The sequence below is a fragment of the Chamaea fasciata genome, unplaced genomic scaffold (genome assembly GCF_029207755.1).
Source record: "Chamaea fasciata isolate MVZ Bird 193981 ecotype frontalis unplaced genomic scaffold, bChaFas1.0.hap1 SCAF_2, whole genome shotgun sequence".
In the NCBI taxonomy this organism is placed as follows: domain Eukaryota; kingdom Metazoa; phylum Chordata; class Aves; order Passeriformes; family Sylviidae; genus Chamaea; species Chamaea fasciata.
In genome coordinates, this window is record NW_027094087.1 from 94,199,723 (window position 1) to 94,225,000 (window position 25,278).

At 34.1% G+C, this 25,278-nt stretch overlaps 1 protein-coding gene across 5 annotated transcripts in view; it reads right to left on the reverse strand.

Annotated features, from left to right (window-relative positions):
- Positions 1 to 25,278, reverse strand: part of NLGN4X (neuroligin 4 X-linked) — a 157,103-nt gene that overhangs the window by 54,674 nt on the left and 77,151 nt on the right. For 2 of the 5 annotated variants that reach the window (XM_066176781.1, XM_066176782.1), the window contains exons 4-5: positions 12,307 to 12,366; positions 8,165 to 8,317 (exon numbers count right to left, since the gene is read on the reverse strand). In XM_066176781.1, the coding sequence (XP_066032878.1) occupies positions 8,165 to 8,317; positions 12,307 to 12,366 (213 nt within the window). Of the gene's footprint in view, positions 1 to 8,164; positions 8,318 to 9,966; positions 10,381 to 12,306; positions 12,367 to 25,278 lie in introns of those variants that run through there. The other 3 variants (XM_066176786.1, XM_066176785.1, XM_066176783.1) reach the window with 3 other exon arrangements.

The window sequence follows — 25,278 nt, forward strand, 5'->3', positions numbered from 1 at the left end:
GTGTAAAAATGGGGAGCAGAAAAATGGAAAATTCTTGAATAATTTTGTCCTTCTCACTTTTTCAACAGTAATTTTATTAAATCCAGTACTGTTATGCTTTCTCCTAAGCATTGTGAGCTTTAAATGAACATGGGCTATCACAGGAGACTTGGCACTAATGAAAGCCAAAAGGACACATTATTTTGGTTTCCTAAATGGAAACCATAATTTTCAATTAGAAAGCAGAAGTGAAAAGATTAAAATGGATGGCCTTTCTCAGCTGTTAACCTTTACCTGCAGATATCTATTGAAGAATGCACTTAACATCCTTCACCAGAAAAGCTTTATTCATTCAAAATTCTCAGATATTTTACAGAGGCTTTTGGAGATATTAAAGAAAAAAAAAATCCATCTGCTCTAAAATGGAAACCCCAAAACCACATTGGACACATATTTTTAGCTCTCTATACCCTGTATACATATACTATGTGAATAGGTATTGTAAAGCAGTAAAGGTATTTTGAACGTTCAGTGTCTGAAAAGTTGTCATTGCAAGGAATTACATGGGAGGTACAACACAATGCAGTAAAAAAATGCATTTTTTTGTGCTATCCTTCCAAGAGCTGCTGCAAGCATGCAACTTTCAAACACTTTTAACCTCTGCAAGATGCTCCCCTGTCTCCTTGTGAGCAACATAATGACATTTACCTCACACACACGATATTGCATTCTGATTATGTTAACAGGCTCATTTCCAGGGGTGGTTAGATTAAGTTAGTTACACTTTTTTTTTTTTCCCTTCTAATTTCTCTATAAAATATTATCTCTTACAAAATGATAAATATAACATGCATTTCTTTAAACCAGCCAGAATCTTCATAATAGTATTAAAAACATGTCTCTCACAGTATCTTTATGGATAACATGTCCAGTACACAGCTCAATCATGCATTGGGTTAGTAACTGGCTCACAGGTCAGGCTCAAAGGGTCCTTTTCCATTCTCTTGTAGATTTTTGTTCTGTTTTACTATATGGGCCATGATAATTTTTTTTTTTTTTTTTTTTTTTTTTTTTTTTTTTTTTTTGGTGGAGACAATGCTCTACTCTCTTAGTCAACCAGGTCAATCTATCAAGCCTGGAGAGAGTGGATTTTGTTGCATTTATGGAAAAGGAACTCTGTCAAAAGTTCATTGCCACTTTTGACAATTACATTTCAACAATCAATATACCTAATTTTCAAAGCTCTATGAGTGTACACATAGCTTCTGATGACACTGTAACTTAAGTATTTGTTGCTTCTGCTATTTAAAATGGAAGAGTCTGAATCAAATGGTATATGGATATAGCTTAGAAGCTGCATTTGCACAAATTCAATTTCTGAGACTGTAATAATAGAATTAAAATATAAGAAAAATTAAAGTTTTACCAAAAGGAAAAAAAAAAAAGAATCAAAGATCATATTTGCAATGTCTACAAAAATATGTTGATAGCAGTGGGATTAATGGGTGTCATTCTGAGAATTTAGGAATTACACCGAACTGGAAAATCAGCTGTGAAAATTGACATTAGCTAATAAATTGTTAGCCAACTGAGTAGAAACATGAGGAGCCAAACTGGCTAGGAAATCAGCATGAAGCCGATATAAGTGAAGCAATGTAGAGAAGTTTGTATTGGCTTCAACAATTAAAACAGTCACCATTAGCTTAAATGAGTGCAAATAAACCTCCTTCCTGTGTAACCATGAAATTGATTTACTTAGCACAGTCCAGCTCCTGGGTAATTCCCTGTGTTTTATTACTTATGGCCTTTTCTACCAGGAGACCACCCTTAGGTTTCCTGTACTAGTGGAATCACACCCACTGGAGGTAGAGAAGGCAGTCCAGAGGCACAAAAGAAACAGATATCTGTATATCAAAATTCAAAATACAGAGTAATTCTGTACAGCAATTACATTATTGAAGATAAAGTTCAACATCTTGTAGAGTACTGTACACAAGAATCTGGCCCATGCGGTCATATTCTGCTTGCTTTGTTTGATCACTGCTGGATAGGATAGGATAGGATAGGATAGGATAGGATAGGATAGGATAGGATAGGATAGGATAGGATAGGATAGGATAGGATAGGATAGAACTTAATGTAGCTCAGTTGGAAGGGACCTAAATTAACCAGTCAAATCCTAAGCAGTTCCTTTACAACATACACTTTGTCAGAGTTGCAACTTGCACAATAGGCACTCAGTGAAACAGAACAAGCTAAGGTTCTCACTAACCTGAAGATGTATGGAGCTTTCTTCTAAACTTGATTTATATTGCACTGGATATAATTTCAGCTAAAAGGAAGTCCAGCCTTTTCAGACAGAGTACTTAAAATGGACGCTCACTGCCAAAAAGGCAGATAGATAAGAGATAGTCTGTTCTTATCAGCATAATTTAGAATTCTAAGAGGAAGAAAATGTTAAATTGCAAAGGGTCTCAGAAATGCTAAATCAATTTTACAATTCTGAACTCTTAATGTGTCTCATTTTGCTGCAGTAGATGATTCATTTAGTTCTGTCTTCCAAAATACCTCATTCATATTTCTAGAACTCATCTCAGGTTTTGCATTTCTTGTTTTTCTGTAATAAGATTCTTGCTTCTAAATGCCAGATTCATATTTCTAGAAATCATCTCTGGTTTTCTCTTAAATAGGTCACACAAGAACATTCCTCTTTGAATATGGCAACTTTTTTGAAGACTGCTTAAGCTTTTTTTCTTGAAAATGTGTAACACTGTGATGGAATTAAACTGCATATTGAAATCTCACCATGAGACAGACGATTCAGGTTATGCCTCTGTAAAACAATACTAAACATAAATCCTATTTTTGCATTTCTCCTGCCAACATAATAACTAAGAATGTAGATGATAAAGAGGAATTGAGCAGTATCTTGATCGAGTGAGACAGGTCATTCAAACCATTCCATTTTTTTTGTAACACTAAAACATGCTTTAAATAAGGATATCTATTTTTCCTCCCACTCTCATAAATGTCTATTATTTTTGTTGAATAACTCTCTAAATAGCTTTTGGATTTTTAAAGTTCAACTGAGTTGTTGAAAAACTTATATGTATAATAAAAAAAGTTACACAATGCTCAAAGCATGTAGTGAGGGGTGGGGACCATCATGGAATTTCCTACTTCTGTGTTTTTCAGGACTGAATTTTTCAATATACAGCACTGCCCCACACTGGGACAATTTCGCAGCTTCCTCTACTTCCAGTGGCATCTTCAGTCATCACTCTGGTGAGGTATGAGTAAAACCAGAAACTACCTAGCTGGGCAGAGGGAGGATCCTCACAAACCTTGAAGTACACAAGAAATTAAACTCAGCACCACAGCACTCCTCAGAGTGCTCACCAAAAGAAGTAGAAGGAAAATGTAAATATTTTTATTTTACTGTCCCAGAAGTATCCTATCCACAGAATGCATTTTGATAAATGCATATACTTGAAGGGAAAATATGGCCTTCTAAATAATGACAATTCGTATTATTGCTGCATGCATTCTTGGGGATCAGGAAATCAGAGGAAATTCAAGAACTCAAAGGAAAGAAAGATATAATTAAAAAGTTGGAAAGTCTTGGGCCCATCTGTCTGCTATTTTGTCGTGGTGCTACTTAGAAAGAGGGAGATGAGGAAATTATTTCCAGAGTATCTCTGCAATCTTCTAAGACAGGGAGTATTTTGGAGTTACAAATAAATATTGTCCAGTGCACAATCTAAAGACTTATATTTTAGCTATATGCAAGGAGAAAAGAGAGAGATAAACATATTTGTCTTTTGATTCAGTTAGAATGTTTCATAACCCTGAATGTCATGATGTTACAGCTACATTAACAAAAGGGTTTTTTCTGACTCAGATGTCTGGCTTTTCATTTACTGTAGACCAGAATTCTCCATTTCTTCATTGTAGACATACCTTGGTGAAGTGGAACCAGGGACATATATCCTAGGAAAAAGATAAAGATGCTGTCCAGATGTGTAGGAATGGGATCAGAAAAGATAAGGCACAGCTGGAGATGAATTTGGCAAGTAATATGAAGACTGACTAGAAGTGGTTTTACAGATACGTTGCTCAGAAAAGGAAGATGTACTTCCCACAATAAATAAGACAAGAGAAGTATTGAAAAATGCCATGGAGAAGTTTGAGGTACTAAAACATTTGTTTTGTTCCTCATTTCAATTGAAAAGGAAAATATTTCTACATCTGTCAAATCCCTAAATTTTCAGGCAGAGATTGGGGGCATTAAGTCTCCGCCATTGTAGTAGGTCAGTTTTCAGATCGCCTGAGGAACTTGAGCATACAGGAGTCCATGGGACCCAAAAAAAAAGGTCTTGAGCGAAATAAAAGATGTAGACACTAAGCCAATTTACACCATATTAGGAAAAACAGGGAATCAGAGGAAGACCGCAGTGACTGAGGGGATATCACATCTGTTTTAAAAGGGATAGTTAGGAGGATCATGGGAAGTACTGACCAGTCAGCTTCTCCTCCATGCCCAATAAGATCCTTATGGAAGTTATACTGAAGCATATGCAAGAGAGAAATGTGACTAGAGACAGCATCATGGCTTCACCAAGGACAAATCATGCCTGGCTAATCTACAGTAATAAGAGGCCATTTACAATAATGTGAGTCCATCATTAGCAAGCAAAGAGCAATAGATGCTGTTTGCCTGAATGTTTTTAAGAAATTTGATAAGATGCCACATAAAATTCTTGACAATAAATTGAAGAAATATGAGTTTTAGGGATGGACCATTAGATGGATAAGGAACTGGATGAATGGCCATGTACTCAAAAGTTGGAGTCAACAGCTAAATATCCAAGTGGAAAGCAATAACCAGAAGTGTGCCTTAAAGATTCACACTAGTACCAACACTATTTAATATCTTCACTATGGACATATATAGTGGGATTAAGTGCACCATCAGGAAGTGTGGGGACATCAGAAAGGTGAGTATTGCACTTGATGTACTAGAGGGAAGGGATGCCATGCAGAAGAACTTTGAAAAGCTTAAAAAGTGGACCAGTGGGAACCTCAAGATCAACAAAGCCAAGTGCAATGTACCAGCACTGGAAGAAACCCCAGTATTTTACAGACTAGGGATGAATGAGAGGACTTGAGGATAATGGTAGATGAAAATATTGGACAAGAGACAGCAATATGCATTGCAGCCCAGAAAGCTAACCACATCCTGGGCTGCATCAAAAGCAGTGTGGTCAGCAGGCTGAAGGATGTGATCCTGTCCCTCTACTCTGGTCTAGTAGGACCCCACCTAGACTGTTGCATCCAACTCTGGGGTCCCCAGCAAAAGAAAACCACGGGCCTGTTAAGGTAGGTCCAGAGGTGGACCACAAAAATGATCAGAAAAGCTGAACTGGGACTGTTAAACCTGGAGAAGAAAATGCTCCTAGGAGACCTTATTGGAGCCTTGCAATATAAAAAGGGTGCTTACAAGAAACATTTAAACAGGCCTACAGTGGCAGGACTGCAGGACAGAAATTTTTTTATTATGAGGGTGGGGAGACACTGGAAGAGGTTGCCTAGAAAAGTTGTGGATGCCTCATAATTGGAAGTGTTCAAGGTCAGGCTGGATGGAGCTTTGATCAACCTGATGTAACAGATGTCCCTTCCCATGGCATCAGGTTTGGACTGGATAGTCTTGGAAGGTCCTTTTCAACCCAAACCATTTCTTGGGTCTATGATTAGTCTATCTAAGATCAACCAGTGGTTATCTATGTGGTCCTAATACTATTTATATCTACTGCTATTAATGGCACACTATAGACTGAAAGAAAAATAACTTAATGTGCCTCAAGAACACTATTAACATTTATAAGAGAGTATCAGATCCAGTATTCATGCCCATTCAAGTGAATTTTCCAGAGGAATTTAGCATTTCCAGCAATTCAGCACTGTGATCAATATACAAAGAACATATATTCCTTCATCACAGGGTGAGATAATAGTGATAGAATTACACATCTCTGTCATTAACAAGAGGTTTGTATGTGTATGTGGCTTTGTGTATGCACTTATATCAGACACCATTGAAACATAACAGATTTATGGAAATATGACTTTCAGTAACCCAAACTAGAAGAAATGGATACAAATATTGTTGACATTCAAACTGTATGTCATAATAATGACACTACTTTTTTTAACTCTTGTGAATAGTCATTTCTGTTTTCCACATGGTTGTTTTTCTGAAGAAATTTGTGTTTTCTTTTTTGGGTTTTTTAACTTACGAAGCAAATCAAAAATGCATGGAATTCATCTAAGATCTTCCTATGGCCAGGGAGAACCTAATGAGTTCTCAATGATCACATTTACATTTCACCCAGCAACAAAAAAGTTAAATATGTTCATAAAACACAATTTCTCTGATATTAAGTGTGTAAACATTTTCTGAATATCTTCTGCTTTTCTAATTCAAACATAGACTTTTGTAATAAAGAATAAATTCTATAGAGTCTTGAAAGTTACACTTGCCACTGTTGAGAAGCAATATTTAATGCCAAACACTGTATTTTTCCTAATCCATTTTAAATCCTGATGACTATTACTTTTTTATTTCTCATATAAATGCCCATTTTGTGCCTTTTCTCCTGAATGCCACAATCAAAAAAAAAAAAACCAAAAACAACCCTTCTGACTCTTTCTTCTATTTTATTTATTTTCAATAGAAACATGTAAAAAAGGAGTTCACCAATGCAAATACTGACTTTTCCCTTTCAATTTATAAAATAGAGAGGGACAATGAATCATTTTAAACCACTTATAGTGGTGTACACACATCTGTATCCTTCAACAAGGTTAGTTTTTAAGAAACCAAGAGAAAACTTTTAAAGAGATGCATTAAATAATCTTTTTTTAAGATAAATAACTACTACCAAGGTTCTGGGTATAAATGTTGTTTGACAACAGCCAAAACAACAATTTGTTTTCTTGTGTCTTCAGTCCTTCCTTTTCTGTCTGTCTGTCTGTTTGGTTTTTTATTTGTTTGTTTGTTTTTAATTTTTGTTTGTTTTGAATTTTTGTTTTGTTTGGATGTTTCTGAGTACCAAGACTGTATGCATAAATATACTGAGATTTTTTTAAATATTTCTAGCTTTCCATTTAAATCTGTTTCCATCATAGAAAAAACAAACAAACAAACAAACAAAACCTCTTTTGTATTTAGTGAATACTCAAAATCAGGGAGAAGAAAAAAATTCTAAGTACTCTGATGAATTATTAAGTTATTGAAACACATGAACATGAACAGATAATTCAGCAAAAGAAGTCTTCTGTGTTCCAAAACAGTACATGCCATGGATATAGATCAGCTTTGCTATTAAGAAAAACAAGGTCAAAAATCCTTGTAAAAAGACACTCAAAAAAAATTACTGTACCTTACCCTGTGTACCTAAAATGCCAGAAATATGAGCATTTGAGCATTCGGTATGCTATTCTATAGAAAATATAAACTTTTTCACTAAGATAACAAATATTTCTAATGTCTGCCATTATCCACCATTTTTTTAGATTTTTTTTTTCCTATGGAAAAGCAGAACCTCAATGAATAAATAAACCTTATTTTGGACAAAAGATTGGTACATGCTATGTACCATGTTTATGGAGTTTCTTATCTTTTGGGAGATAATGTCACTGTACTCCTTAAAACCCATTTATTACTTATTACCCACAATGCAAATTCCATCAGTGTATATAGTCTTCTTTTTGTATGTATCTCTAAACCAATTTGCACAAAAAATAATAAATACCGACAAACAGTAATACTTTCCTTCTTCTTGCCATTACCAACTGTTTTAAAACTGTGAGAACTCATTCTTGATTAACTTTCTTCTTTGATTTTTTTAAACATGGAATAGAAAATATTTAAGAAAAAGATACCAGCTCTCAAAACATTATACATTTCCAGTAATTTCTCTCTAAGGTGAAGGCAGTTGTCAAAAAGAATGCAGTTTAGCCCAGTTTCCATAAAAAATAGAAATGGACAGAATTCAAAATTCATCATTGAGATTGTTCTGTTTTAAAATCAAAAGTGAGCCAAATATCTATGATTGATCAGTGGAAAAATTCAGCAATCAAATATTTCTGAGCAAATATTTCTATGAAGAAAAGAGCCACTTACCTAAAACCCCCAGCCTGTAATTGATAGTGACAACAATGACATTTCCATAACTTGCGAGAATGCTGCCATCAATCATATTTCCAGTACCCTCCATGTAAGATCCACCATGGATGTAGACCATGACGGGTTTCTTGCTGTTCTGATCATGAATGTCTGAAAAAATTCAAGTAAGGAAAACAGAATAAAGTAATAAAAGCATAAGGCAAATGGCATTAGTAATTTTTAACAGTACTAAAAATCTTAATTACTTCCTATGTTTTCAATGTCACCACCACTATACCTTCTAGCTCACAGTTTAGGATCATCCTAAAAGCCTAAACTTTATAATTTAAAATTTCAAATACTATTTCTTCTAAAATGTTCTCAGAACACTTCAAATGCATCCAGTATTACAAAAAATTTAATTTTAATACAAATGTCTTAAAGCCTAAAAAAACAACTTATGAAATACTCCTGGTATTTTTTTAGAACATATACTGATTTAGAAGTCTCTGAGCATCTAATATTAAAATTATAGTAATGATCCATACTTTCCTGTTTCTCATGGATCATAATTATTGAAATTATATTTCAAATAGTTCAGTAAGAAATAACATCACAAAATCTAGCTGTTCTGGTAGAAGAAAACATAATAGACTGTTCCTTCTAATAAACAGCCTAGGACTTAACAAACAGAGAGGATTTGTGTGAATTCATGGCTCAGATTTTTTTTGTATTTAAATCAAATTATATCTTTAGTGTTGTACTTTTCCTGGTCTGGTATCAGCTAAGCTTCAAAGAACAGCCTTGAGTTAATGATATTGCTGATCTTTTCTATATGTAGAAAAATTCCTGACTACTTTTAAAAAGGTAAACAGCTGGGTCTTTATCTCTAAAAGAAAGTTAAATGAAATTGACAAAATTTAAAAAAAAATCTAAAAGAAAGTTAAAATTAATTGATATTACATATTTTATAGTAAGGTATAAAGATGTGCTAATCAATGATTGGGATATATTTGGGACCAGATTAATCTAAAAAGTCTGGGTTTTGATGACAGTGATGATTCAGAATACCTAAATCTGGAGCAAATGATGCCTTAAGTTTTAGCTTTCATGTTTTTCAGATTCTCTGCTGCCTAGGGGTGTAGTTCTGAGCCTCATATTAAGTGTTAGTAAGCTCTGTTCACAGAGTAGGTAGACAAAACAAATCCTTTTCCTGTTGAAGACTAAGGACAACAGGTACAAGTTTTCAGGCCCAAAAGCATAAACAATGGTGGACTGAAGAGAGAAAAAAAGAAGGGTGGGACTTTATAACCTGAAGCTGTAATTAGACAATTAAACACCAATATGTAAATGGACCAAAAAAAAAAGTGTGAGACCTCATGACTAGTTGTCCATTTTGTGACCATTTTAGGTCCATCTTGGGTGTAGCCTTTACCAGGCTCTTATGCTATCCAAGGTGTGTCCTTTAAGGCCCTCTAATAAATATCTTCTTTATTCCCTTTGCTCTGTCTAGTCTCTGTTCTAGGTCAGCCTCATCAAGGCATCACTTATGTTCTATACAAAAACAGTGAGAAGTGAGGCTAAGCTCCTTAATAAAGCAGAGGGCAATTCATCAAGCTGCCATTAGATATACAAATCTTTTACAAATAATTCAGTGTATCTGGACAGAATCAGAACACTTCTTTCAAGTACATAGCAAAACATACAAGGAAAAGCAGAGTCTATGATTATTCAACTAAGTTATGAAAAAAATCCTTTGGCTAGACATTTATTGAAGAGTGAAGAAGGTAGGCAGACAAAGAAAAAGCTGAGCTAAATACCTACAGGTGAGGGATCTGGGTCTGAAAGCATTCCAAACATCTTGTCTCCCCTCAGGCTTATTAGGAAATACTGAGACAAAAAATGTGATCAGCAATGAGATATGAGATAGTCAGTGTTTTACATATGTAGAACTAATTAGAGCATACTTAAAGGTAAGTTTTGACTGACAAATTCCTATGTCCCACTTTTGATTTACTCATGTGTATACACTACCTTAAATATTACAAACTTCCATTTGATTTCAGGAATGTCCAGGCTGCAATGCACACCTGTCTACTTGTCAGAGTTTAAGGCTTGTCATTGATTCTGTTTCCTTTCCACAAAAAGATTCGTCCTTACACGTTGTATTTTAAACGTACTTGAGCAGAAGAATAGAAGTTTCTGTGATAAGATCTTCTTAATTGTTGCGACTACAAGAGTAGTACAGCAATTAAACAGATCATTTAAAGCAATGAGGTCCATTCTAGTGGACCCTTTTTTTTATTATTTATTGACTGCACTTTCAGCAAAGTACATAAAAGTGCTTCTTCTCTGAAGGCACATCTAGGCCCTCAAAAAACCTGAAAGCAGCAATTATTTAACAGAATTATTTGTGTTGATGAATTACAATTCCCTTCTCTCCTCAAAGTCTCATGGCATGATATTTTGTATTTAATCTTTTTCTTAGTATCTAGTTCTACCTCAGGGTTGAATCTTTCACTGATGAAGACAATAGAAGATTTCCCCTTCAACAAGAACATGATTATCTTCAACATAAAGGAAATTAGCTCAATGCTTTATATGCTTAGATCTAAAGTGGATACCCTAGTTAATCATGAAATCCCGGCATTTTAAAAATTTTAAAAAAGGCTGAATAAATGTGTTCATAATCAAGTATTTATCTTTATTTTTAAAGCAATCTTGGTTTAGCTGTTATTTGCCCTTTACTTTAAAATTAACTTCAGAATTTAGTATAGAGATGCTAAAACCATCATTTGAAAAAAACATACATTGCACAGAAATAGGAAGGCGATAATCGAAAATAACAGAGTAATTTTAGAGTACTCTGAACAGTATTTCTGTGTTGTAAGAAAAAGTGTAATTCAGCAGTGAAAGTGGTGGACTAGAGGGCAAGTGTGAATCAAAGACCTGAGGTATTTATTATGGTATTTTATATATAGACAATGGTATTTTATATGTAGCTACAATAGACCTGAACTGCAAAAAAAAGAGGTGATAGTATCCTCACTGCAGTGTGTATGAGTCTAAGGGAAATAGAGAGGACATATGTTTCAAAGAAATTTGAAATTTTGTCGGATAAGAGAACATGGGAAAAAAGACATAGAACAACATTTTGGATTGGCCAAGTATGAGAGGATTAATAAGCATGTTGCTCTGAAGACAGACCAATAAGCTACACAGGGTTTTTATCTTCTCATTTAATTTGAAAATGCTTTTCTTAATGTGGTAAATATATGTAAACTGGCAATGTAACTTGAATGAAAAGGAAGGGTGAAAAACGAGGAAAATTTCATTACTTCCTTCTATTTTGTTGCATCCTAAAGATATTTGTTGCATCAAGGCAAGAAAAAAAAAGAAGTGTTTCAATCCAGAACTTTTCTGAGGTACTTCACTGTGAACTTTTAGTATTGCCTTTCAGGAAACCCAATCTTTCAAAGTCAATGAAAATGATTGTTACTGATTTCAGTGGGAATGTGGTCAGAGTCAGAATGAATGTGTCTCAGAGGCCAGCTGATTACAGGAAAAAAACAATAAAGCAACATCAACCGCTTCCTTTATTTTTGTGTCCTGAAATAAACCACATCCTGTGAGAAAAAAAATAAACAAGTAAATAAACAACACAAAGCACAATTCAACTGCATCAATGTACAGCATGTGCACTGGGGAAACAGTGGAAGTGAAAGGAAGGATATGTGTGAATTTTTTCATGAATTTCAAACAAGTGAATATACAAAATTCGTATGAGGGAAAAGAGTACATGCATTTTTTTAAATTCCATTTTCTCAACCTAAGAAAGAATAGAGGGGAAAAAATATATGGTTTCAAATAGAATTTTTGTTACTCACTTCACACATATTTAAGAATAAACTTTACACCTATGTCACGGAGGGATTGCAGTCATCTATATGCCAATTTAGATTTTAAAAAGAAAAAGCAATCAAAGTAAATTCTAAAGAAGAAAACAAAGAAGCACACTCATGTGAGCTTCTGCAAATAAGAGACTAAAAATCATGTTGAAATAACAGCAATAATAATAACAATAATCATTCTTATTATAACAAAAATTGAAAAGTTTATGTTCATGCATCAGGGTCAGGCTTTGAAAAAACAAAAAATACCTTCATCTTCACCACGATCATTACTGGTTATATCATCTGCGCTTTTCTTTGTGTTGGCTCCTGGGATCATATTGAGGAGGAGAATAAAGGGAAAAAAGAGAATTCAAAACCAGCAGGTTCTCAAAAATAAAAAACCACTAGTACAAAAAATGTAACAAAAATGTCAAAATCTGTTACATTTGAAATTGAAAAACAAAAAAGATGCAAACTGCACATAAACATAAAATGTCAAGAAGAACAAATTGAAAATATTTGAAAAAATGTATCATATTCTGTGACAATGCAGTACTTTAGTTAAAAGTGATTTCTTCAAAAAAAAACTCAAATTAATGTACTATTAAAAAAGAATAATATAAACCAAAAAAGTATGTTAAAAATCACCAAATTATTTTTACATAAGAAATGCAATTTTTTTTTCTGTTCTGTGACCTTGAAGAAGTAATACCTTCATTTACTTTCTTCAATGACTTAACATTTTATTCACCCTCATAAGACTTTTTTAAGAAATAGTCACCACCTGAATTTTTGATGGATCTAATTCAAATAAAATGATCATCTGAGTTTTGCACAACTTGACTGGACCAAGACAAACCATAAAGACCTCCATAGAATTTAGTCTTGCTTCCCATATGAACAAAAAGATATTTAAAACAAGACTGTAACCAAAAGTGAAACAGAGTTGATGCAATCTCAGACATGAAATTGGCCCAAAACCAGCCTTGGTTCAAAATATATCACATTTCATGCTCTTTAGAAAAACACAGAAATTGACTGAAAACATTTACTTACCATGATAAAGAACTTGCATTTCTTTATTAGAAGACTTAGAATATATTTTAATTTGTATTCAATATGCTTTCTTAAAATGTACTTTTGAAGTGTACACATGCACACGCACACACACACACACACACACAGAGGCACACACATACATCAGCATCTATGCTCATACATGTCATAGCCTGTGCTTGTGGGAGCAAGAGGAAATAAACATAGTTTTCACCATCCCCATCCTTGGGGAGTACTTCTGTCTTGTGACTAAAAAAGTAAAAATACACCAAACTATCCTTGCAACCAGCATTCTACTATACTGTGCTTACTCCTGTAGCAAGTAACTCTCTGTAATATAGACCGTTACTTGATGAGGAGTGAAAGAGGAATAGGAAACTTAATTTATAATTTAGCTTTGAAATTAACATAGCTCCTAATGAAATAAAATGGTCTAAGCATGCTAATGGCTATTTTCTTGACTTTTTTTATTTTGAAGTCCCTTTTCAAGACATATTGAAAAAGAACAGTATACTTTAACCGGTTCATGTGTGAAGTCAAAATTTTTCACAGACACAATATATTAAAATAAATATTATTTACTTCATTTGCCTATTTAAATTCTACTTTTAACTATATTTATATCCCTCAAAATCCAAAGTTTCATCTAAATCTTAGTCCATGACTGTAAGACAGAATGTCTTTATTATTACTAAAGTATTTATGATTTTTAATATATACAGTTTTGGGATCAGTGCACTAGCTTTTTGTTTTCCAGATACACATTTTCTACAAGCATTTTCTGGAAGCACTGCCACTATGTGGAGTGATGATGATTAGTGAGTGAAAATGTGAAAAGCAGAGACTTATACTCTAGCTCCACATAAAGTCTCCATCTTGAATGCTGTTGTACAAATGATATTGTTTATGAAGTACGCCAGTGGATTCATTATATATATCCAGTACATAATTAACTAGGTAAAATATCTCTGTCAGTGAAATATAGATGTTCTCTAATCTCTAATTTCTTTCAGAAGTAGTAGATGCAGGCTCATAATCTCAGTCACCATCTGCATTTTATCCTTTTATTCAATATTGTTCCAAATTACTTATATCCCAATGAAGGTTAAATACTTTCTCAGGTGATATGCAAATAAAGTTAATTTTGTATTTAAATAAACTAAGTACTCAACCTTGCCTTAAAATTATTTTTGATTCATGTAAAATATTAATGAGAAATAGTTATTGATTGGCAATGAATATATATAGACACAAGTTTGAATACATATAACAAATTTCAACACTAGTTTTCCAAGGTAGTCTTCTAATTGTTTGATTAAAAATATGATCATCATAAGGCAAATATAAAAACTACCACGTATTTTTTATACCTATCAAAATCAGTGTCACCCCATATATGCAGTGCCTGTAGACAATATCTGTGTGTACAGTTATTAGAACTACAATCCCTATTTCAAGTACTTTTGAGTGAAAGAAGTGGTTGTGTCCTAAAACATTTCAGTTTGGTTACTATCTCACCCCAAAATCTTCAATACACACATCAATAACATATTTCAAGGATTTTCTCTTTAATGTGCATCCCAATGTGATTCTGGCTCAGTGGACTTCTGAAAAAAACAACACAACTGTAATGAGAATTTTGAAAATGTGCTCACACCACGCTATTAGATGTATCACCTAACAAGGTATGTGACGTAAGGTTATCTGTAATATTTGAAACATCTCTTATTCTTTTTCTACGTTCTTCAAAGATGTAAAATATCACGTTGTAATCCATTTTGAGAAGAAATTACTGTAGTTTAGTGTGTATTTATTTACAATGTGAGTGGGAAAGCTGTTTCTCCTACCTGTTGTGAAACAATCATTTGCCTATTGGAAACTGGAATACACTTTTGTAACCAAGTTCTTGGGTTTAAGAGGATTTTTTATTCATTTTGAGATCTGGTAAGATGGATTACATCAATGAGTTCTCAAACCAGGTTTCTGTGTTCCTTCCACATTTTTCATACTATGAATACCAGCCATAAAATCATGTAATCATTAAGGATGAAAAAAAAATCAAGCCCAGCTTTGGCCCTAAATGCCATATCTATGTCTTTTAAATCTCTCTCGGGATGGTGACTAGATGATTTCCCTGGACAGACTATTCTAACACCTGACCATCCCTTCCATGAAGAAGTTTTTACCCAATATCCATTTTAAACCCCCACTGGTGAAACTTGAGGCCATTTCCTCTTACTCTATGCCTTGTTACTTAGAAAAACAGACCAACCCCTATATGGCTACAAACTCCTTTCAGGTAGTTGTAGAGAGTGATAAAATGTCCCCTGAGGTATCCTGCTAACCCAGCTCCCTCTGTTGCTCCTCAGACTTGTGGTCAGATGCTTCACCACTTTCAATAACAGCAATCCAGTGCCTCAATGCTCCCCTTGCATGACAGACCCAGAAATGAGCACAGGATTTGAGGTGCAGCCTCACCAGTGCCGAGTACAGGGGGACCATCACTGCCCTGGTCCTGCTGGCACACTATGTCTGATACAAGCCATGTGGGTAATACTGTTAGAGTGAAAAAGACTGAGGAAAACAGACATTATTGTTGGAATTATTTTAGTAGCTCCAAAACCACCTAAAATACTCAGGAGCATTGCTTAGAAAAACTATATGAATCTTTCAAAAATACAAGCTTCCAGAAACATACCATCTCATGCAGAGAGCAAAAATTGTAATTTTCCAACCAAGTTGTGTTTTTCTATTAAAAAAAGTCAATTCATTTGTCCTTAAACTTCTAAAAAAAGATTGTTATCTGTGTCAGAAGATTAAAAGAGTCTGTGAGCAATGCAGTTGTAAACAATTGCTCAGCAAATATCTCTAAAAGGTTTTGATTTTGAAACAATGATCAAGGTATTAATAAACAATTAAAAAGTAGTTGATTTCATTTATCTATGGACATAAAGTCATCTTGTATTCCCAGATTTGTTCTCAATGCCATGCACAAAGCTATCACAAATAAAGAAGTCACCCTGCCGTAAGCATGTCCTCTGGCTCACATTTCCTTTGCGTAATGAATAAAAATCTCATTCGGAAACAGATTTTCTGGTTTTGGAAGTTGTCCCAGTTGTATTGACAATTTATGCTACATCTTCCTCCATTCAGACAATATGAATCACATATATGTAGTATAGGCAGGTCCTATGCATGCAGTTTACCAGGCTTGCATATTAGGTATTCACTCTGAAGCCTCTAATGGCAGAAAAAATCCTCCACAACTGCTTAAGCTGATACCATTTCTTTGTATTTTATACGCATATGCTCCATATGTCACATAGTATACTTTTTGACCCCATTTAGATTTGGGAAAGGGCTCAGTTTTCAGAAATCACACAGCATATTATTAGTTGTATGACCTCCCAGTTTCACATAGCATATGCTTAACCTTCTGGAAATTTCCAGCTCAAACCAGATTAATACAGGATTTAATAGCTATTCTCTCAGTTATATGTCTTATTTATAAGGCCATTTTAAGAGAATTCTAAAGCTCTTGTTTTCCCATCCCATGAAAACTATTTTAATTTTACAATCAGGTAAAGTCAACAGTTCATTACAGTCTCAAATGATCATTAGAAAAGGAAAATTTCCTTTTAGTATTTCTCCTAAGACTGGTGGGATAACTAAGCCTTGAGTCTCACCTGGAGTGCAAGACTGGAGTCATTTCGTGCCCATAAAAAGGGGTCCATCAGTGGCACAGTTTGGCTGTCATAACCCTCTACCTGGTTCATCCCTATGGCCAAGTCTCTACAGCTATCTTCATATTGTAACAAGAAGGTCTAATTTGGCAGCTGAAGAAAGCTCAAATGAGGCATTTGACACTTCAAATAGGGTGGAGGAAAATTATTGTTTAGAATTTCAGCTTGTTAAAGTGACGTGGAAGTTGACTGTGGATCCCCTATGTTAGGAAAGATCACGAAGGTAGGCAATATATCTATATACCTGTTGTTTGGACATCTGTTCATTTAATCAAAGAAAGAAAAATATATCATATTGCCCAGATTTAAATAACTATTATTCTTAACTCTTTACTGAATAATGGCAAAATGTGTGTGTAACTGTGTGTGGGTGTACACATGTAAGCAAATATGTACAAATAAATGAACATGAAAGCTAATCAGCTTCCAGAAAGAAACCAGTTTTATTTTCTAGCACTCAGTTCCCATAATCATGTTGAAATTAAGTTATAATACATCAACAACGTGCATAACTCCAAGAAACAGCCATGTTTATTGATTTCAATGCAGTCCTTAGGCATAAATTAGGTATGGAAGGTGTCTACCTTCTATCTCCTTCCTCAGTAATATTAAAACTTAAATTTCTACTTTTCTAGGTAGTTTGCAATGTGAAACTCAATGAAAGCTCTGAAATTTCCTTAAATTTGTCTGAATGAAATGTGTTTAGTTCTTTTAAAATTCCTAAATTATCAGTGAATAGCTGAAAACACACAATTAAAGCAGCCATTATTCTAATGCCATTAATAACAACAAAACAAAACTTTTTGGGTCACAAATGCTAAGTCTGTAAAGCAGCAACATTCAACTAATGAACATGCAACATAATTGAATTCTTAATGTTCTTAATCACTCCAGATGCAAGACACACAAAAAAAAATGGGGATTCCAGAGAAATATATATACATATATAATGTATATCCAGGAAATGTTCCTTTTCAAGAAAAGAAAATTAAAGGACGATATTATGTGATAGCCATAATTAGATGGACTATAAGGAAGATCAGCTGAAATCCCTACAGTTTTGTGTTCCATGCATTAACAAGGACTGAATCAAAAAGGATATGCTGTTTCACAAGCTTTTTCAAATAGTTTCAGAGAAACAACAACAAAAAAATCTATTAAAAAAGTTTCTGAGGTTGAAAAAGAGGCTCCATAAAAAATATGGGATTGTTATATTACCTGAACTCTACTCTGTGTTGGTTATAGGTTTCAGTTACATGACTGCACAACCTTTTCCTTTCTGAAAAAAAAATTGTTTGCATCTTTCTGGGCATTACCTGTTCCATGCACAATTAAAGTGGGATGACATTGTACAAATGGCAGTATGCTGAATACTGTTCTTACCAAATAAAGAGAGAAATAATGACTAGTCCGTGCTCTAAATTATGGGCTTCCCACAAGATATTTTCCTGGACAACAGTAAGTGCATTAAATCAGTCCATCACTCAATTTCCCATGCTTTAAATGAGGTTTTATTTTTCAACAAGTTAATACTGGGAAATGGACTCTATGAATTGTCACACAGAGTGGCTCTTGGGTCCCATATAGTTCTACAAAACACCACAAGCACTTTTCAGAAGTAGGGATGTTGTGAATACAATTATACACCATGATTTAATAATAGTTATTAGATCTTTGATTGATATGAGAGTTCCTGTCCTTGTAAGTTTATTCCATACCAGTAAGCTGATATGGATTCAACTCAATGAAGAACTTATAATATCACACAGATTCTGAGGTAGGAAAAATGTTTAGACAGCCTCTATAGATGGTATGTATTTTGATCACCTGTTAGGACCAAAAAGAGCTAACAAAAAATATCAGCAACAGTTATTACTCAGGAGAGATGTTACATGAAGTTTTGGCAGGTCTACATGCTGATTATACTATTCTCTGTAAGCAACTAACTGCTAGAACTTATTTCAGATAAGATATAAAAGAAAAAACTTTCAGTTACGTAACTGGGAAAATCAGATTCCTTTCCCTTTTTTCAAAGTTTCCACTATACTTCAAAGTTTTCCCATCTACTTCATTTTTGGAAAGTGAGGAATATATGTTAAGAAGATTGTTAAAAATAAGTCTATAACAAAGATAAACACTGACACTTATACTGTACATGAGTTATGGTTACTGAAAGTAACACCTAAACGTTATTTCTTTTTCTGAAAATATTTGCATTTACTTAGACTGTGTTTATTCATCCTGGAAAAGAATTTATAAAAAGAATAAATTTTATATTTCACCCCCTGTTAATTCATTTTTGAACACTTTTTACCTCCTAAAATTGCTTTGAATAAAGATTACCAATAATAATAATTTTAGCCCAATTGAATTAACATTTATCATATTGTTTTCATTCATATTAGTATTAGTAAAATTATTATTATTTTAGAGGAGTCATAACTAAAATAGGAATGAGGTAGCCTTTGGACATTTGTGGGCACCACTGGAAGCTGTGAACTGAATAATCAGCTCTAAAGAATACATCTAATTATTTGATGCAACTATTTAATTCTTCATTTTGAAGACTAGTTCAATTTGTGGTTGCCTCTGGAGAATTTAGCAAATATTTGTGTTTGTTATGTCAGTGGATCCTGTGAAACTGTAATTTAATTCCATTGTGATAGATAATAGTTGGGCACCATATTTTGATGTTTACTGGATCTTTGATCCCCTAGTTTTCATTTGGAAATCTTGGGAGTATTAGTTACAAGTAAACAGAAGGTCCATACGAGACATCAAATGGGGATAAAAACTTTTGTGGGTTTTGGGGGTTTTTTTTTAGTGTTGGGCGTTTTTTTCTTTTTTTTTTTTTTCTTTTTTTTGTTGATATTATTTGGTTTTAACATATAGCCATGTTTTCAGATTTCTTGTCTCTATTATATTTTAGTGACATTGCCATCTACACACAACAATGTATAAAATCTTACTGGAATTAATTATACCAAATCAACTAAACAATTAGACTATCAAATAACTAAATTTCTAATTAAAAGAGTATAAATTTTAAAAATGAAATAAAATATAATAAAGCTATTTCTGGGAAAATCAGATCCAAGCTGTATATGATGAAAAGCTTTACAATGTGAAATATGAATATTTAATTATTCTAATGCTTCTTAAAATAGTACAGGCACATAAAAGATTTTCCCTAGAACTGAATAACAAATGCATAGGAAATAAGATAGAACCTTGAATATAAATTTGACGTAAATATTTTATTCATTGTTACTCAGTAGTGAAAATGTATATGACTTTTCAAAACAGAAACTAGTGTCCTTATCTGAAACAACTGGCAATACCTTTTTGTCATCAACTTGGTAAGATTTTTGTTGTTTTCACAGAAAAATATTAGAGAAGAGGGATGAGGTAGGGGAAGTCACAGACAAAATCTGCAGCATTCTGTATTATTAACAGTCTAACTGTTTCAAAGCAATAGTTTCTGGCATATTATGAAGGTGTGATATTTTATTTACAATATTAAAGCAGAACACAGACCATTTTGAGTCATATATGCTATACAATTATTAATTATATTAAGCTAGCCTCAAAACTGGTAATCAGAATCATGATTTAAAGTCAAAATTCAGCAACATAGCACTGAGTTCACTAGAATTTGATCCATCTAAATTCCATTATTTGAAAATATCAATTGGTTTTGAATAATTTGTGGATTACATATCTGTGCTGGTGGAAAAATCTTTTGTGTAATGAACAAACTGGTTGAGAACTCATATTTCATTTTGGCTTTCCATTTTGCAATGTTCCAAGCATAATTCACATTTTGTCCTTTCATGAGTGTTTGGGCTCATGCTTTACTCAAAATTTAGAAAGGAAAAACAGTGGTTTATAAATTATAATTATCTGACAAAAGTAGGAAATTAGAAGCAAGTAATAAAAAGTCCTTTTTAACGTAAATACGACATGGCATGTGCCGTTTGATACAATACAATATAATAGAATGAAATAATGTCAATATTGTATAATATGATTTACTGTTCCATCTGAAGAAAAGCAAGTTAAATTTTGTATTTCATAGGAATTATATATGAACTACATGGAATTAGATATGAACTGATACAGCTTTTGTATGCAACTACTTCTGAGAAATTGAATTCTAGTCATCTTGACTAAATATATGTAGCTCTTGTGAAAAGGAACAGGTCAAGCTTTTCTTCTTCTGATTTATTTAAGCAATATTACTGTAGATGTGCTGATGTTATTTGTTGTTATATGCACTTTCAAGTCCTACAGAAAAAAAATTAGTTCTGCATTTGTATTCAGCTATATAAGAAAGCTCAATGTTTCCTTTTCTCAATCAGTGCAATTTACAATTTAAAACACCTACCATCTATTTGAGGAAATTAGCTATAATTGGCAGTTTTGCTCAGGAAAATAAGCCACGGAGTATGAGTCTGTTGAAGGTCACCGACAAAGTGATTTAGTGAGGTTGTCTGAAGGTAAAATCGGCGCAACATCAAAATTGCCCCTGCCTGGATGCTGTTGTTACTCTGTCAGTCATACCAGGACTGAAATACGCTTACACGAACAAACCAGAAATACAGGCACCATAGCCAACTTTCCTACCACTAATGGCAACAAGAAAAAAGTATCAGAATTAAAAACACAGAAAAAAACCAGATTACTGTGATCAAATCTGTCAGGGTTTCTTCCTGGCACCAACCAAACCTCCTGTCCAAGCTCAAAGCCTCCTGACAAAAACCACGTGGTGTAGCAGGTGAACTTGCCCTGTGCCTTTAAACTCTTCCCTCCCCTCTAAAGAACACTCAGTTTCTGCCAACTGTTTTTCTCCTGAGGCATAATTTGAAAGGAACAAAAGCACCAGGTGAAAGGTGATTTTTGTAGTACTTGTTCCTCAGCTGGACAGCTGCCAAAAGGCAAATTCCATTAGTTCCACCGTATGCGCATGTGGTTGTAGATGTGTGACATTTACCAAGTTTTCACACTCTTTTTAGGCTTTCATACCTGTATCCTTTAGCAACAGAGGAAAAATCAGAGAATGTCCTTTGCACTGTATTTTGCTTTTCAGGCACCACTGTGGGTAATTTCATACTTCTTACCAATAAATCCTGATAAAATTGATCATAGAAAATGGAGAAAGGAAAAGAAAATCATCAGTACATTATGCCTGACTAATAGAGTGGCCTTCCATGATTATTACGGGATAAGGGAAAAGCCATGGATATTATCTATCTCTGCTTCTGAAAGGTCTTTGGTATGGTTCCCTACAACAATCTTGCTGATAAATTGGGGAGATAAATGTTTGATGGAAGGGCTGTTTAGATGGATTAGGAATTGACTCCACTGCTGGTAACAAAAATAGTCAACACCTCAATGTCCAAGTGGAAACCAGTAGTCAGTGGTGTCCATCAAGGGTCTGTATTAGGACCAATACTATTAAGTATCTCCATCAAAAACACAGTGGGATTGAGTGCACATCAGCAAGCTTGTGGACAGCACCAAGCTGTGTGGTACAGTTGACACATGGAAGAGAAGGGCTGCCAGTCATAGGGACGTTGGCAGGCTTGAACAGTCAGCCAGTGTGATCCCGATGAAATTCAACAAGGCCAAGTACAAGGTCCTCCACCTGGGTCTGGACATTCCAGTATCAGCAGAGACATTGATGAATGGATTGAGAGCAGCCCTGCAGAGAAGGATTTTGGAATACTGGTGAATGAAAAAATTGGACATGAGATGTCAGTTTGGGCTTGCAGCCCAGAAAGCAAATCAAAATTTGGGCTGCATAAAACCAAGTAAGTTCACCATTCCTGAGGGCTGTGGTTTTAGTTTGCATGTTTTCCAAAATCCATGTCACATTAGGTTTGGAAAAAGTTTAATAATTCTTGCACCAAATCTATGATGGGACATTCTGCAAAATTGCATATAGAGTTCAGTGTAAACAACTTCCTACATTTTAGCATTTCAAAACAAACCCCTGCTGTCATCCATATTTTAACTCTGGTGATATAATTTTCCTTGCGATGAAAGGGCATTGCCCTTCTCTGTCCCATATTGACTTTACCATATTTCATTTTAGTATCTCATTTCACAGGTCTCTAAATAAATTTCCCTTGGAAGCTTATTACAGAATTTGTAAAAAGCAGCAATTCCAGTAACAACCCTTAATTTGTGATTCAGACTCTTGCCTTTGAAAATAGATTCTAAATTCATTAATATCAGCAGTATGGTACAAACAAGATCATTAAAGTAATTGATAATGTTCCCTCTCTCAAGAGTAGCTCTCAGATTTTCACACCAAGAAACCAACATCATCTGACAAGTTATCTTCCAACTCTTCCTATTTTCCTTTGCATGTTTTTGCATCCTCTGACACTATTCTTTTCCTTCACAATGGTTAAGCTTTCTAAAGTGATGTTCTTATCTTTTCCTTACAAGATTCCGGTTCTTCTTTTCACTCTTTTTTTTTTTTTTTTTTTTTTTTTTTTTTGGTGTCACTATGTTTTAATTTGTCCATTAACTTTACCTAGGATCATGCTTAACTACCCACAATATGTACTTTACTACCTCTGCTTGTTTTGGTTGGGGTAGAGATTATTTTCTTTCCAGTCGCTTGCATGTGTTATGTTTTGGATTTGTTCTGGAAACAGTGTTGGTAACGTAGGGATGTTTGAGCTATTGCTGAGCAGAGCTTGCAGAGTCAAGATCTTTTCCACCTCTCACCCCACTCTACTCAACCAGCAGGAGGGCCAGGGATGCACAAGGAGCTGTGAGGGGACACAGCCAGGGACAGAAGACACAACTGACTCAAGCAATACCCCACACCAAATGGCTTCATGCTCAGCATATAAAGCAGGGCGTGAAGGAGGAAGGCAGGGGGATGTTCAGTGGTGACATCTGTCTTCCAAAGTCACGGTTAAACATGATAGATCCTTGATTTCCTGGAGATGGTGAACAACTGCCTGGTCATAGGAAGCAGTGAGTGAATCCCTTGATTTTTTTGTTTTGCCTGTGTTCACAGCTTTTGCTTTATCTGTTAAACTGTCTTTATTTCAACCCATGAATTTTCTCACTTTTACCCTTCCAATACAATCCTCCATCCCACTGGGGGAGGAATGAGTGAGCATGTGAATAAGACAGCTGGGGTTTACCATGACAACACCCTAGAATATCAAAATTAATTTAATCTCTTGCTCTCTTCAGTTATTCTCCATATTTCAATATTCAGTAATAATTGAATGCTATTTTAGTTTCTCCACTTAATTCTTGTTAATATCACCTTGTTCTACTCTCTTTTTCTACTCTAGGTGTCTAGTTTTTCAAGAAGCAACAAGACGATATTCACTTCTCTTAGAGTAGTCAGTAATTAAAGACACATCAAAGAGAATTAAGCAAGCCATATTTTGATAAACTGAACTGTCAGAAGAATGATTACTACCACCTATACCCTCAGATGCATTCATTATAAGCCAGTGTGCTATTCTCAAAAAAGGGTTGAGAATAAAATTATTGATTTCCCAGTGAAATGCCTCAGTGTCTTATTAAAATAAATTACTTTAAGAGATTAGTAGGAACATATATGTATTAAAATCAAGGCAAAAAGTTACTGTAGCCTAAGGAAAAGAGTGATTAGAAGCATCATAGAGCATTTATATACATACACAGAAAATAAGCCATAGCTCTCTTAAAAGAACAAGCATCACTCTTTGATCTGCTAAGAATCTTGATTTAAAAAATTTTGATAAAATTTATTTTGGTTTTAAAAAAAAACCCCAACTTTCATAAACCATTTTCCATGAGATATTGAGAACATAATTATTCACAGAGAAAGACGTGCAGTAATGTCATGGATTAAAAACAAGCTACACAGGCTATGTTATATTGTAAAAAGAGGTCCATTTTCAATCTAGAAAAAGATTAATGGTCTAGCGAAATATTCTGTATATTAATCTGATGTTTAATATTCTGTTAAAGATCTGGAAAAAAGGAAGAATTATCATATTGTGTGATTTTCCAGGCACAGAAACTACATGAGCCAAGGCTAGAAAGAATATGAATATCTTCAAAGACAGTTTATAAAGCTGGGGAAATGAGGGAGCTATGTTTTTTAAACTTAAGGAGCTATGGCTTTTAACATATGTCACACAAATATCTACATGTCTCTGAAATATGAGCTATTTACTCTGCAGTCTGTGGAGATAAGCAATGCCTGCCCCAGTTTGAGATAATTTCAAACAAGATGTATTTCTTTTCTTTTTTTCTTTCTGAATAAAAAGTAAACAGCACAGAGCTGGATGTACTTCTAAAGTAGTATGTTTAAAAAATAATAGTCATGCACACTGGACGCAATAACTGGAGCCATATCCATATTGTTAGATTCCAAATGATACAAAATTTCCAAAGAAAAAGAATTTCCAAAAAG